The sequence below is a fragment of the Lactuca virosa genome, chromosome 7, assembly GCF_052849685.1.
Source record: "Lactuca virosa cultivar CGN04683 chromosome 7, Lactuca_virosa_CGN04683_v6, whole genome shotgun sequence".
Classification (NCBI taxonomy): domain Eukaryota; kingdom Viridiplantae; phylum Streptophyta; class Magnoliopsida; order Asterales; family Asteraceae; genus Lactuca; species Lactuca virosa.
Genome location: NC_136432.1, coordinates 2,246,096 through 2,260,088, shown reverse-complemented (window position 1 = coordinate 2,260,088; position 13,993 = coordinate 2,246,096). Strand labels below are relative to the sequence as shown.

At 34.7% G+C, this 13,993-nt stretch overlaps 1 protein-coding gene across 1 annotated transcript; it reads right to left on the bottom strand.

Moving 5' to 3' along the window:
• Nucleotides 1–4,572: 4,572 nt before the first annotated feature.
• LOC145124773 (ENTH/VHS protein) lies at nt 4,573–7,290 on the bottom strand. The gene is made up of 2 exons (XM_079060234.1): nt 6,959–7,290; nt 4,573–6,422 (listed from the first exon to the last, which is right to left on the bottom strand). Exons 1-2 carry the CDS (start codon nt 7,154–7,156, stop codon nt 4,695–4,697), a joined length of 1,926 nt encoding a protein of 641 aa, XP_078916360.1. The 5' UTR covers nt 7,157–7,290; the 3' UTR covers nt 4,573–4,694.
• Nucleotides 7,291–13,993: the final 6,703 nt, after the last annotated feature.

The following is a 13,993-nucleotide window of genomic DNA, read 5'->3' as shown; positions in this document are numbered from 1 at the left end:
CCTTTATGTTTTTCACTTTTTCTTATCCACCTCTCCAAGTTGTACTCTTTCAACTTATTTAGTGTTTTAATCTAGCACGAAACGACATACTTATAAGGTCTATACTCTAAACCAATCAATCTGACACGAAAATAAACGGGTTGAATCATGCACTTCAACACGCTCATGTTAAACTCGTACCTCAATTTGCCAAGGACAGTAGCAACATCTTGGTAGCAGCTAGTCTTGCCTTGGCTAGACCACAAAACACAGATTCGTTTGAACTTTGATACCCTCATTTCACACGCACACACAAACGTTCCAGATCAAAAACTTTTATGCGTGTGTGCGCACATAAAAAGGAAAGACAAATCTATCTAAGGGGTGTGTGTATGTATCCCTTATCGCATCCTTCCCAATTTTGCAATAGATAGAAAGAAACAGAGGGAGAAATAGGGCAGATGGATTAAGGTTTTAAACAACCAATAGAATGAAGAAGAAAATGAGTATTAACGAGAAATGTTATCCCATAGATTTAAGTAACACTGATTAGTATTATTATGTAGGTTTTGTGGTTATCTCAATACTTAAACCAATGTTGAAATCAAAAGAAAATATACAATATTTTTGTATGAATTTCATCTTGCAATCATGGAGCACTCTATCTTCGGTAAAGCTTTTCAGACAAATTCATGAAGTTTGTTAGTTTTTTGGATTGTTGTCCGTTTGTCTTCTCATTCATTGTACGATGATAACTAAGATGTATTCTCACTTGGATGATTATAATTTATATTGTATGGATACTTTTTTCTAAATTTCGTGACTTTAAAACTGAATATATAAACTTGTATAAAAAAATGAAAAAAATGCTCATTTAAAAAACAAACCATTTTTAATATATTGATAAAATGGTTATTCCGAAGTTTTAGCTGAATTAACGAAAAAGTCTCAATATTTTGACGAATTAACGAAAAAAGCCGGAATACCGGCTAAATCTGCGAAACTGGCCACAGAGGGTTACTCCGAAGTTTTAGCCGGTATTCTGTCATTTTTTGTAAGCAAAATTTAATTTGGGATTAAACCATAAACTGGCCTAAAATATTAGAACTTTAATGGAGATTTCCATATATATATATATATATATATATATATATATATATATATATAGAGAGAGAGAGAGAGAGAGAGAGAGAGTCGGGTTGGCAAGTTGACCCGCAAACCTAAACAGGTAACCCAACCCAACCCATGAAATAAACGGGTTGGCGGATTGACGGGTCAGAAATCTCAACCCAAACTCGTTTATTTTCGTGTCGGGTTACGGGTTGGGTCGAGAATTGTCACCCCTATTTGTTGTTGTTTTTTATTCGTTTTCAACTTGTTAAGACCATTGTTCACCAAAGTAACCATGTCACCTATGATTCATATTTAGTTTAAAGGATTCATATTGATGTGTGAATTCGAAAACTTTTAAATAAAGTCATTTTTAAAAATCCATGAATAATAACCAGATATCACGAGTTTGAAGGATTATAATTAGCATCAATAGTCTTACACTTGAGGCTATCAAGATTTAGATCCGACCTAAGATACTTTTATATTTTGTAAGATCATGATCGGTATCGGAAGATCCTACCACATTAACTATTCTTTAAATTTGATCACAATGTCTTCTTTGTGGGGCGCCCCATTATAACTTCATTTTGATTAAAACATCAATGATGAAATTAATTTTAACTTTTTAAATATGAAGCATAATTATTGTCGCTACTACCACCCACCACCTCCGCCACCACCCTCCACCACCACTGCCATCATCTCTGCCACCACCGTCACAAAATAAAATTAAGCAAAAAAATTTACATTATTTCAATTTCATTTCCTGCCAAGTGCCAACCAACAAGAATATGAAATTGGATTACAATTCACAATAAATTATAATTCCTTGGCAAATTTCAATTTCTTAGAAATATTCTACAAACCAAACGTCATTTTAGTATTAACTTAATCCAACATTGGATCAGTCATCTAGTGAAAGGGAGCAAACAATGAAAGCCAAACCCTCTCCTACAAACTTGAAATATATAAAGTTTATAATTTAGAGAAGACAAAATTGCAAAAATGGTCCCTATGGTATGCAAATTTTTGGGGTTTTAGTCCAAAACCCTAGTTTTTTGGATTCATGGTCTTTTTGGAGTGGTTTGTATGTGAAAATAGTCCCTCCGAAAATTGAAATGACTATAATACCCTTGGGGTATTTTTTTTTTATTTTTCTTTCATTTTTTTAAATTTAATATTTATTTATTTATTTTAACAATTAAAAAAATAATAGAGTACCCACCTCTCTCTCTCTCTCTCTCTCTCTCATAATCATCCCCTCCTTCCGCCACCACCACCACCACCACTTGCTTTCCTTTCTTCTTCTTCCTCCCACAGAGCTTCCGACGAATTTAACCAGAGATGGGCATGCTACACGGAGACGATGTGATAATCAGGCAAACAAACAGAGAAGGAAGATGAAGCTACTGTGATCAAAATTAATTGTCCAAACAAGATTGTCTAGGTTGATATTTATTGTATCATCATCTTCTTCGGTTTAGGGCGTGTTCGGCAAAATTAGCTGGTAGCGGGTGGCTTGTAGCGGGTGGCTTGTAGCGGGTAGCTTGTAGCTTGTAGCGTTTTGTTAAACGCTACATGAAGTAGCATTTGGATTTGGAGCGTTTTGTTTAAACTAAACGCTAGAAGCTTGCAGTGCCGAACGAGGCTTTCTATTCAAAACGGAGCGTTTTGTCAAACGCTACAAGCTAGAAGCTCTCAAACGCTCCGTGCCGAACACACCCTTAAGCATCGTTCATGGAGGTATTCACAAATTTTCCATCTTTTTTGCTACTACTTGAATTGTTTCGTGTTTATATTTTGGGCGCTTTGATTGTTATTCGATTTCATTTGAAAGTTCCCAAAACTAAACAAACTTGACCGATGAGTTCTTTTTACAGAAACTTGTTTGATTCTTTGTCCATTAGTCGATTCAAAATCCATGCTCTTTAAAAAAATAGCATATATGACGAGGTAGTTTGCTTAGTGACTGCACTCCAAATTCTTGGTCTTCACCATTTGTATTGATTCTTGAATCTGGGATTAGCGAGATTTCTAAATTGATTCACCTATAAGATCATTTGACTGATTTATCCCATAATAAAAATCTTACATCGAATTTGGACTCCATCTCCAGAACCCTTACAACCCCCAATTTAATTGAACAAAACCCAATTTAGGGTTCATACGCCAAATCAATATATCAATAAATTTTGCCTTATCAATTCAATTTAGTACTCTCATATCTAATTGTTCATCTGTACAAGATCGCTACGGGGTTATTTTGATGCTAAATCCAAAAAATACAGGTGCAAGTTGGGATATTATCAAAATGGTCCTGAATGTCGATGCAGACATGCAAAGATACCACAACCTTCTCCTTCGGCGGAAGAAATACTCCAAAAGATTCGGCAGCTAGCATCCTACATCAATTTTCTTAATTTTATGTGTGTGTATGTTAAAGAAAAGAAATTACAGAAGCAGATGAAGATTTAGTTGAGAGAGAGAGAGAGGTGGGTCCTCTATTATTTTTTTTAATTGTTAAAATAAATAAATAAATATTAAATTTTAAAAAAAAATGAAAGAAAAATGAAAAATAAATACCCAAAGGTATTATAGTCATTTTAATTTCCGGAGGGACTATTTTCACATACAAACCACTCCAAAAGGACCCTGAATCCAAAAAACTAAGGGTTTGGACTAAAACCCCAAAATTTTGCATACCACAGGGACCATTTTTGCAATTTTGTCTTTAGAGAAATATACTTGTGAGATAGTTCTAAACTCCTAATTGGATTAGGTTTTGTTTTAGTTGCTCAAACTGGTAAAATAAATAAAAATAGCTAAAATGGAAACATGTCAAATTGTTTAGACTAAGGTAATATACCTGGTCTATATTCAAGTTACACCTCCTTCAGAATTTTGACTACTTTTTGAAATTGTTTAGACTAAGGTAATATACCTGGTCTATATTCAAGTTACACCTCCTTCAGAATTTTGACTACTTTTTGTTAAGAGTTAACTTCTTTTTTCATGTTTTCTTAACTTTCACCTCCTTCTAAATTTTGACTACTTTTGTTAAGAGTCAACTTCTCTTTTCATGTTTTCTAAATTTTGGATTAGTTGATAAATATGGATGTTTAGACTAGGTTTGTTAAGAGTCAACTTCTCTTTTCATGTTTTCTAAACTTTGGATTAGTTGATAAATATGGATGTTTAGACTATGGTGTATTAGACTAACAACACCCTTAGTTTAAAAGAAAGGTTGTAAAAAACATTGGACGTTAGCTAATCGATAGATTGGGTTAAGGGATTAATCGGGGACCCTAAACTGTTAATTCTTTGAAATTTAAAAAATTAAATATGACTAATATCATAACAAAGTTGGTAAATATCACTAATATCATAACAAAATAGGTTAATATGATTAATACAACACTAATCATTCTTTAACATTCCAGAATTTAGAGCAATATGACATGTGTTTAAAGCAAAGGTAAATGAGAGCACATAAGAAAATGATTTTATTGTGTATAACAACAAATAAACGTATATAGTTAAAAGTGGAAATGTAGAGTTCTTTCTTATCAAACAAACCAGAGAGTCACACACTAGTTTACTTACTACCATTGATTAGGGAAGGCTTCTCTGTACTTTGAATGATCATCATCTCCAAGATTCATGGTCTGTGTTGCTCTTGCAGTTGCCTTCCTATTGAGTAGCCTTGTACCCAATCTATCCTTGACACTTACTTTCTTTTTCAGCATCTTTGCAAGACTATTCTTCTCTGTTGTCTCGACATCTTCACCAATGGAACAGGTAGCTGAAGTGGAAGCAAGTGCTGCATCTCTCAAAACAGTGTCATTGTGGCCACGAACTTTTGCAAGTTTAGCCCGTTTCATTTCCCTCACATTATTATCATAATAATATTCCCTTTTCTTTGTAGTAGTATCTCTCTCCCTCACATTATTCACAGCCTGTTTCACTAATTCCTCTGTCGACACTAACACAAGATTCTTCTTCGACAAGTAGTCATCATCATTTATTAATGGTTTCCCTTGGTTGTCTCGGGGGACAATAGGCCCATGAAAAGGGCAAATTTTCAAATCCCTTCGCGTACAAAGCCCCCCCTTTTCCTTTTTTAGAGGTGCACCGCACTGTTGAATTTCTTTATCATCTTCTTCTTCTTCATAAACAGTTGCCTGAATGTTTAGCTCGGCAATTTTATTAGCTGGAACCACTGCATCATAGTCAACCCGACCCCAATGTCCTTCAACCTCTAACCCTCTCTGGTTAGCCATAACCGAACCCCAGTTGTCCAAAAAGGAACCCCATTTCATCACCGGGGCTTCACCCATGAGCTTGCTTTTTAACGGGTCCAAATCAGCATCACAAACTACTTTATTATTAATAATTTTTACAGAATCTTTACTCTTGTTTGCATCATGATCCTCCTCGCTCTGCTTATTGGGTTTTGGAATATCAAATCTTTCACTTGTGCCCTCTTCCCAGATATCTTCTTCTTCTTCTCCTCCTTCATCTGTAGTGACTGAAAGAGCACATCCTGCTTCTTCACATTTCTTTTTGATTGTTTTCAGATGATTTCGGGTATCGATGAATTCTTTTAACATGGAGTCTCTAACTCTGTTATCGGACAATTCTACCCTTATAAGAACAGAAATTGATTCCTGTACTGCAACTATATGTTTGGTCACTAAAAGCTTGTAAAGTTCTCTCAACGCGTCGAAAACAACTTTGTTTTCGCTGTTTTCCTGCACCTTATCTGCTTCTTTTAATGAATTGTCGCGAATCTGTCGCAATTCAAGGTTACGAAACTCCTCAAAATATTCTTCTTCTTCTTCTTCTTCATCGATGGGAGAAAGCGGGAGGTTGGGTTGTTTACAGGTTTGAAGGATATCTAAGCACTCGTTGATTTCATCAACCATTGACTTTACTTCCTCCTTGATTGAAGGAAGGTTTGACTTTAACAGCTCGTATTTCTTTAACAGAATCTCTTTTGTCCGCAACTCTCTTTCTCTTCTCTCCTGCTGAGCTCTGGCTGCATTTGCTTGAAGATTAGGGAACTGAAATCTAAGGGTGTTTTTCAGGTAATCATACCCTAATCTGAGCTGTCTGTAATGGATTCCAAACGTAGTGTTCCATCTCTCTAAGAATTCAATTGCTTTTAAACGCAACTTGGATGCAATGGCTGGAGGTGCAGGGAGTGGCTGGTTTCTTCTAAACCCAACACTTAAACTCAACAATTGCTCCAAATTCTCAACAATAAGCCTTCTAAAAAGCTTTGACCGCATGAACAGTTCATGGATTATGGCTAGTGCAAGGTACCGTACCTGCAATGCAATGCAATATCACAATTTCATCTCAACTCTGTCATTTAAGCATATCACAATATTCTTAATTGTTCATTGAGTCAACCAATCCCAACACTTTAAATCTTATGGACTGTTCTATGTCCATAGTCCATACTCATACAGGTGCTCATGTTTTCATCTTAGTGTAAGCTGGCTCTTATGTGTATGTGTATGTTATTTTATTGATCTGGCAGTTAGAAAAAATCAATTATCAATCAGGGAAGGGTTGTCCATTTGATAACTAATCTCTGGTCAATGATTGTTCATCATTTTATCTGCTATCTTCTATTCTTCTCTTCGCATGTTTTACATTATCAAGATGACATATATCGCGTCGTCTATGCACACAAAATATAAACTGGCTGAGCACTTCCTAATTCCAATAGGAACTCGATTCATCGTAGAGCTCAAAAGTCAGAATTGTGTAATTTAAGAAGGGTTACATGTAAAACTGAAAACCCCTACAACTTATGTACAAATTAGTTTCATCAAAAACTACAATGAAATGGACAGACCTGAGAGTGGTCTCGTTTCATGAGGCTCATTAGGTTTTCGACCGCGAGACGGAGCTCCAAATCAGAGTGACGGACAACCGATTTGATTGATTTTAGGATTCGCGGATCCAAGTCAGGTTTAGTTGAGTTGGTAGCCTTCTCTATCAGCCCTACCACCACCGCCGCCGCCTCTTTCCCTTCATCTACCTCCCATTCCATTGCCGGACCACCGGTTTTCAATTTTGGCCTTTTACTTGGATTTCGTTTCCTTCGGTGTTTTCTTCCAAGAGATGTGATTATATATTTCCCGGTCGATGGGAGAGGCGGTGAATGACATCTAAGCCCTCTTGTAATTTGAGCCGTCAAAAAACCGAACTATCAACGAACTACGAACGTTAGGTGAGAAATTCGTTTATGTTCTTTTATTTAATAAACGAACGAACATGAACACAAATTATCGTTCGAACATGAACAATAGTCTCGTTCGTTCAGTTATGTTCGTGAACATTCGTTTATGTTGTTCATTTATATTCATTTATGTTCGTTCATGTTCGTTCATATAAGTTCATTTTATGTTCACATAAGCTTAATTGTGTTTGATTACATTAGTGTATTATATGTTCATTTATGTTCATATTCTTCAATTATGTTTTTTTTTATCTTTGTTCATTTGTCTTCGTTTGTTTATGTTCGTTTAGCATGTTCACAAACATAAACGAACGAACATGAACAATGTAATTTGTTAAACGAACAAACATAAACAAGAAAACTCGTTTGTTTATCTGTTTGTGTTCGTTTATTTGTTCGGCTAACTTAAACGAACGAACATGAACAAGCCTCGTTTGTGTTCGTTCGGTTCGTTTACAACCCTACTTGTAATGTATAAACATTACATTACTATAAAAGTAAATTACACAAATAGTCCCTATGGTTTAGGGTAATTTGATCGTTTGGTCCCTAACTTATTTTTTTAACTCGGAAGGTCCCTACTATTTGTTTTTGTTACGCATTTGGTCTCTGTCTTATCTAAAAATACTATTTTGCCTTTGATTTTTTAATTTATTTAAATAAACACACCCTCAACCTCACTCCCCTCACCTTACCTTACTTATGTCATCATTTTTCCCTATTTAAATAATAGTCGTTTTAAGTAAGACAGTGACCAAACGCGTAACAAAAACAAACAGTAGGGACCAAATGCGTTACAAAAACAAATAGTAGGGATCTCCCGAGTTAAAAAAAAATAAGTTAGGGACCAAACGCGCAAATTAACCCAAACCATAGGGACCATTCATATAATTTACTCCTACTATAATTATTATTATATATATTAATTACTATGTGAGGCGATTCACAAAATCATTTTCTTTTAGTGGTTTGATTTGAAACAATGGAACGTGTAAGCAAATCAGTCGTTTCTTTTGTTTCCTCATTTTGTTTGTGTTTTTTTATTTTTCTCCCCTAAGCTTTATTTGGTTTTACATTTTTTACCCAAAACTAATTTTGTGCGGTCCGTTGAGAGAGTTGAGAGAGGTTTCTTTTATTCACTTTTTCGTATTTTCACTTTCATTTGTTTTTTCATTTGCAGCCCTTAGGTTTCATTTGCTTTTACATTCTTTAACCTAAACTAATTTTTATCTAATAGTTTTTATCCTTATAATTTTAAAGTTAAATTTTTGGTATTTTGTAACTTATAAATTTAGTCCCTTACTATATTTTTAAGTTACGCTTTTGGTCTCTTGCATAATTTGTTTTTATAGTTTTTGTTTTTATAAATATTACTTTTTATCAAGGTTGTAAATAATGTAAGGCGTGACTTGGCGGCAATGTCAAACCTCAAAATTTTTCGAGCTATGGCGAGACACGTCGTTTGTAAGGCATGACATAAGGCGGAAAATTTGTATATAATTAATAATTTTATATATATATTCTACTATTATTCATTTTTATATACATATATGACTTAAGGCGACAATTTGTCAAAACTCGGCAGCAACTACAAGCCTTGGACTCATGGCGGGTCATGACGAGCTTTTTAGAACCTTGCTTTTTATCATTATAATATCTTAAATAATTGTCGTTTATGAAGTGTAACAATCAAGATACAATGTTAAAATTTATTTTTACTCGCATCTCTCATACATAATTGTTTCGGTTGAAATTTTATCTTATGCTTTTGTGGTTCACTTTACAACGGTGTTCTCCGCCACAACGCGCGAGGTTACAATAACTATTATAAATAAGTTTTTTTCCGGACTATTATTCATATTTGAGAGTTTTTTTTTACATTTTTTTTCATAACTATTTTCTTCGAAATACCTTGTTCCGGATTATTGTTCATATTCTTCAGTTTTTTTTCAATTTTTTTTTTTGCAAAAAAATTCTCTATTTATATATGTAATGACTATTTCAAAGTGAAAATTTGAAATAGTGTATATAAATAATTATTATTATTGTAAATTTATATATGTAATGACTAATGTGAAAATTTGTAAATTAAACTATACCTAATTATCTTAATAGGATGATATATTTTTTTTGAAATAGTTTCTCTCAAATCATGTAACAAAGAAAGGATGATATATATTAGTGTTTATAAATAATTATTATTATTGTAAATTAAACTATACCTAATTATCTTTCATATGTGGATGCCTTTTAGTTATCAAAAGGACCATTCTCTTTTAATCGTAAATTTAATATTATACATTTGGTAGCAAAACTACATTTTATATAAATTCCCCCCGAAACCGGGCAATCTTTTTCATTATGTAAATATGAAATTTAAATTATACATTTCATCCTTTAATTAGGTGGAATATTTGATCTTAAATAAAGTTTAGAATTCCATTCATTTCATATTTCTTAGAAACATAACTATAAGTAACATTTGCTCATTTAAGATGCGTTAAAAAGCATACAAAGTTTAAATCCCATTAACTAAAAGTTAAAAGATCAATGTTATAAAAAAATATATGTACTTATAAAAAATAACTTTAAGTTGAAGATTGATTTAATGATTATTAGCTACTCTGTACTATGCAGAAAAATATTATTCTTAAATGGAAGAAATAGCTATGTACTTTGATCTAATTGGAAGAAACACATTAACAAGAATTTCATCGCCCAACTCCAAAATGATGGAGTGTTGAAATCATTTAAGTTAAGGTCAGATGATGAATGCAAATTTTGTCTTTTGGGGAAGATGACAAAATCACCTTTCACTGGATCTTGTGAAAGAGGTTAGGGTTTGTGGATATCATACACACATATGTGTGTGGACCCTTCAGATCCACCACAAAGGATGTTAATCGATTTTGTGTGACTTTATTGATGATTATAGCAGATTTGGTTATATCTACTTAACCAAGCATAAGTTAGACTCCTTTAAAAAGTTCAAAGACTTTAAACATGAAGTCGATAATCAATAAGACAGGAAGATAAAGATGCTCCGATCTGATAGAGACGGAGAGTATCTTAGTATCGAGTTCCACGACTATCTCAAGAAATGTAGAATTGTTTCACAATTGAATCCTCCTGGGACACCACAACTTAATGGTATGACTGAGAGGGGCAATCGAACCTTGTTATACATGGTTCGTTCCATGATGAGTCGAGCTTTTCTTCCCATTTCTTTATGGGGGTATGCTTTAGAGAAAGCCGCCCATATCCTCAATCTTGTCCCTACCAAGAAGGTTGCCAAAACACCTCACGAGATGTGGATAAGGAAAGTTCCCTCGTTAGCACATATCAAAGTTTGGGGTTGTTAAGCTTTCGTTAGACGAGAGAGTCATGCCAAGCTAGAACCTAGAAGTGAGAGATGTATTTTCATTGGTTACCCATAAAAGTATTTTGGATATTTGTTCTACAGACCTAGTGAGAATGTGGTCTTTGTAGCACGAAGAGGAGTCTTTCGCGAGAGAGAGCTCATGTGAAAAGAGGACATTGGGAGCATAATTGACCTTGAAGAGATTCAAGAGTCAACCAATAAAGGAACATTTGAAGACACTAGCGTTCAACCAGAGGAAGAAATTCCAGTTGAACCGGTTGATGGTTCATTACCTCTTCGTCGTTCCAGTTGAGTTAGCATGCTACCTCAGTTTTATGGTTTCCATATAACTGCAGATAGTGATACGCTTATCAGTGATCGTATACTGGTAAATCTGGAAGAACCAGCTAACTACAAGGAAGCAATGGCAGGCCTTGAGTCTTCAAATTGGAAAGAGGCAATGGACCGCGAGATCAAGTCCATGTATGATAACCAAGTTTGGAATTTGGTTGATCATGTACCCGATCGTAAGACAGTCGGGTGCAAATGGATCTTCAAGAAAAAGACCGACATGGATGGAAATGTGCACACATTGAAGGCACGACTGGTCGCGAAGGGATTTACTCAAACCCCATGGATTGACTATGATGAGACCTTCTCACCAGTGGCTAAGATAAAATCTATTAGGATAATGCTTGTCATAGCTGCCTTTCATGATTATGAAATTTGGCAGATGGATGTCAAAACCGCTTTCCTTAATGGGAAGTTGGTTGAAGATGTTTACATGAGTCAGCCATAGGGTTTTGTTAATGCAAAGTTTCCTAATAGGGTGTGTAAGCCTGAGAAATCCATCTATGGATTGAAACAAGCATCTCGCAGCTGGAATCTTTGCTTCCATGAGAAAGTCAAAGAGTTTGGTTTCTCTAGAAGTGAGGATGAGTCTTGTATGTATGTCAAGGCTAGTGGGAGCATAATAACCTTTCTAGTATTGTATATTGATGACATACTACTTATAGGAAACGACATTCCAACCTTGAAAGAAGTGAAATCTTGGCTTGGAAAGTGTTTCGCTACGAAGGATCTAGGAGAGGCAACCTATATTCTCGGGATAAGAATTTTGAGAGACAAAAAGAAAAGGCTAATTGAACTTAGTCAAGGTGCATGCTTGGACTGTTGGATTAGATGTCTAAGCCCATAACTATTATTGGTATGTACTTGACCCGAGAGTAGCATGGTCCATTTGGGTTGCATATCATCAGGACGATTTGTTAGGATGGACTTTTGAGAGAAGGTTATTTATGGTTTATTAATATATTATAAGTTATAATATATTAATATGAAATCATATGTTTTAATTAGTATCGATCAAGAATTAATTTGGAATTAATTTAGTGATCAAAAGAGACTAATTAAATCTATGGGGACTAATTATGATAATTAGTTATATTTATATGTGTTGGGCTTATGATCCATGTTAGGCCAAGTTTATGTATGGATACATAAAGAGTTGGGCCACATGAACCATGGATCATAAAACCCATGGGTATGGATTATGGGTTATACCCATGACCCTTGGAATCCTACATATAAATAGGTTACTCCATAGCCAAAATCACCACTTCTTTTCTTAGAGAAATATGGAGGTGTTTTGGTGCATGGAATTCTCTCTCAAGAGCCACCTTTGTCCTAGGTGTGTTGTGATTCCATTTGAGGCATTTCATACTATTGGTGCTAAGCTCTTAAGGCCAAATACATCAAGACTTCAAGCCACATAAAAGGTATGTTTCCCTAACTAGTATATTATATGGTTTATGTCAAATGCATGCTAGTTATAGGTTTAATGCCTTGGAAACCATTTGCATGTATAATAGAGAAAACATAGATCCAAGGTATTTAGGGTTGTATGTGCACCATAGGATGTTGTAGTATACTAAAACCCAACATGGACAAGGTACTAAAACGGTTTAGTATGGAAAATTCCAATGAAGGAGAGCTACCTATTCAGAGCAATGCCAAATTAAGTAAGACTCAAAGCCCAAGTACGGATGAAGAGATAGCTGATATGATTTGAGTCCCCTATGCTTCAGCTATAGGATCAATCATGTACGCTATGACATGTACTCGCCCTGATGTGTCATTTGCTTTAAGCATGATCAGTCACTATCAGGGAAATCCTGGAAGAGCTTATTGGATAGCAGTAAAGAACATTTTGTGAAGGACAAAGGACGTGGTTCTAGTTCTTGGTGGCAATGATACGTTGAGAGTGACTACGTATAGTGACGACAACTTTCAGACAGATAAAGACAACTTTCGTTCTCAATCTGGTTGGATGTTCACGTTAAATGGTGGAGTAGTTACATGGAAAAGTTCAAAGCAAGACACTGTGGCTGATTCTATGTGTGAATCAGAGTACATAGCGGCTAGTGAAGCATCGAAGGAAGCAGCTTGGCTGAGGAACTTTATCGGAGATCTTGGAGTAGTTCCAACCATTCAGGTGCCTCTGGAACTTTTCTGCGATAATGAAGGTGTAGTTTCTTTGATTAAAGAACCAAGAGACTATAGCAAATCAAGACATATCGACAGAAAGTACCATTACATCAGACGTAGAGTAGAAGAAGGTTACCTCATTGTGAAGATGTATCATCAGAAGAGAGTCCTGCAGATCCTTTGAAAAAGGCTCTAAGTAGGGTCAAGCATAATAAGCATGCTAGGAGCATTGGTTTGAGAGATGATATTAGTTTTAGTAGTTATATGATTAGTTTGAAACTTGTAACAAAATAAATGTAATTGAGTTTTGGTGATTAAATAATAGAAATTATTTATGAGTTTGATTACTGCTTTTGTCAATTGTTTATTCTTGTGTTTCGTTTTGCACTGTTTTACTTCCATAATAATTTGATTATTCAAACTCCACAGTCGCTCATACTTTTGGAAGTAAGTAATGAATTAATACTGCCATGAATTAGCTTGTATATTGTCTAAGGGAGTTACACATAGCAATTGTATTGCTACAACATTCATGAGTACTTAGAAATGGAGATTTTAGTATTGGATAAACCCACACTCAGCGAATTACTTCATGGATTATATCACAAGTAATTTTGAGAGGATAATATCTAATATTCTTAAAACGGAGATATATGAGTTGTAATTTACAAGTCGGTTGTGCATTGGTGTTGTGAAAACACATCAGTAACATGATGTTATAAAATGCAGTGTCATGTATGATTTGGTGAGTAAAGGATACAAGCATACGATTCAAAGTTTATTCTTTCATTTTCCCTAAC

Excerpts from the sequence above, each read along its gene's own strand:
- LOC145124773 (XM_079060234.1), bottom strand. The coding sequence starts at position 7,156 with ATGGAATGGGAGGTAGATGAAGGGAAAGAGGCGGCGGCGGTGGTGGTA. Across the intron at positions 6,423-6,958 it reads TGAAACGAGACCACTCTCAG|GTACGGTACCTTGCACTAGC; the intron begins GTCTGTCCATTT and ends ATTGCATTGCAG.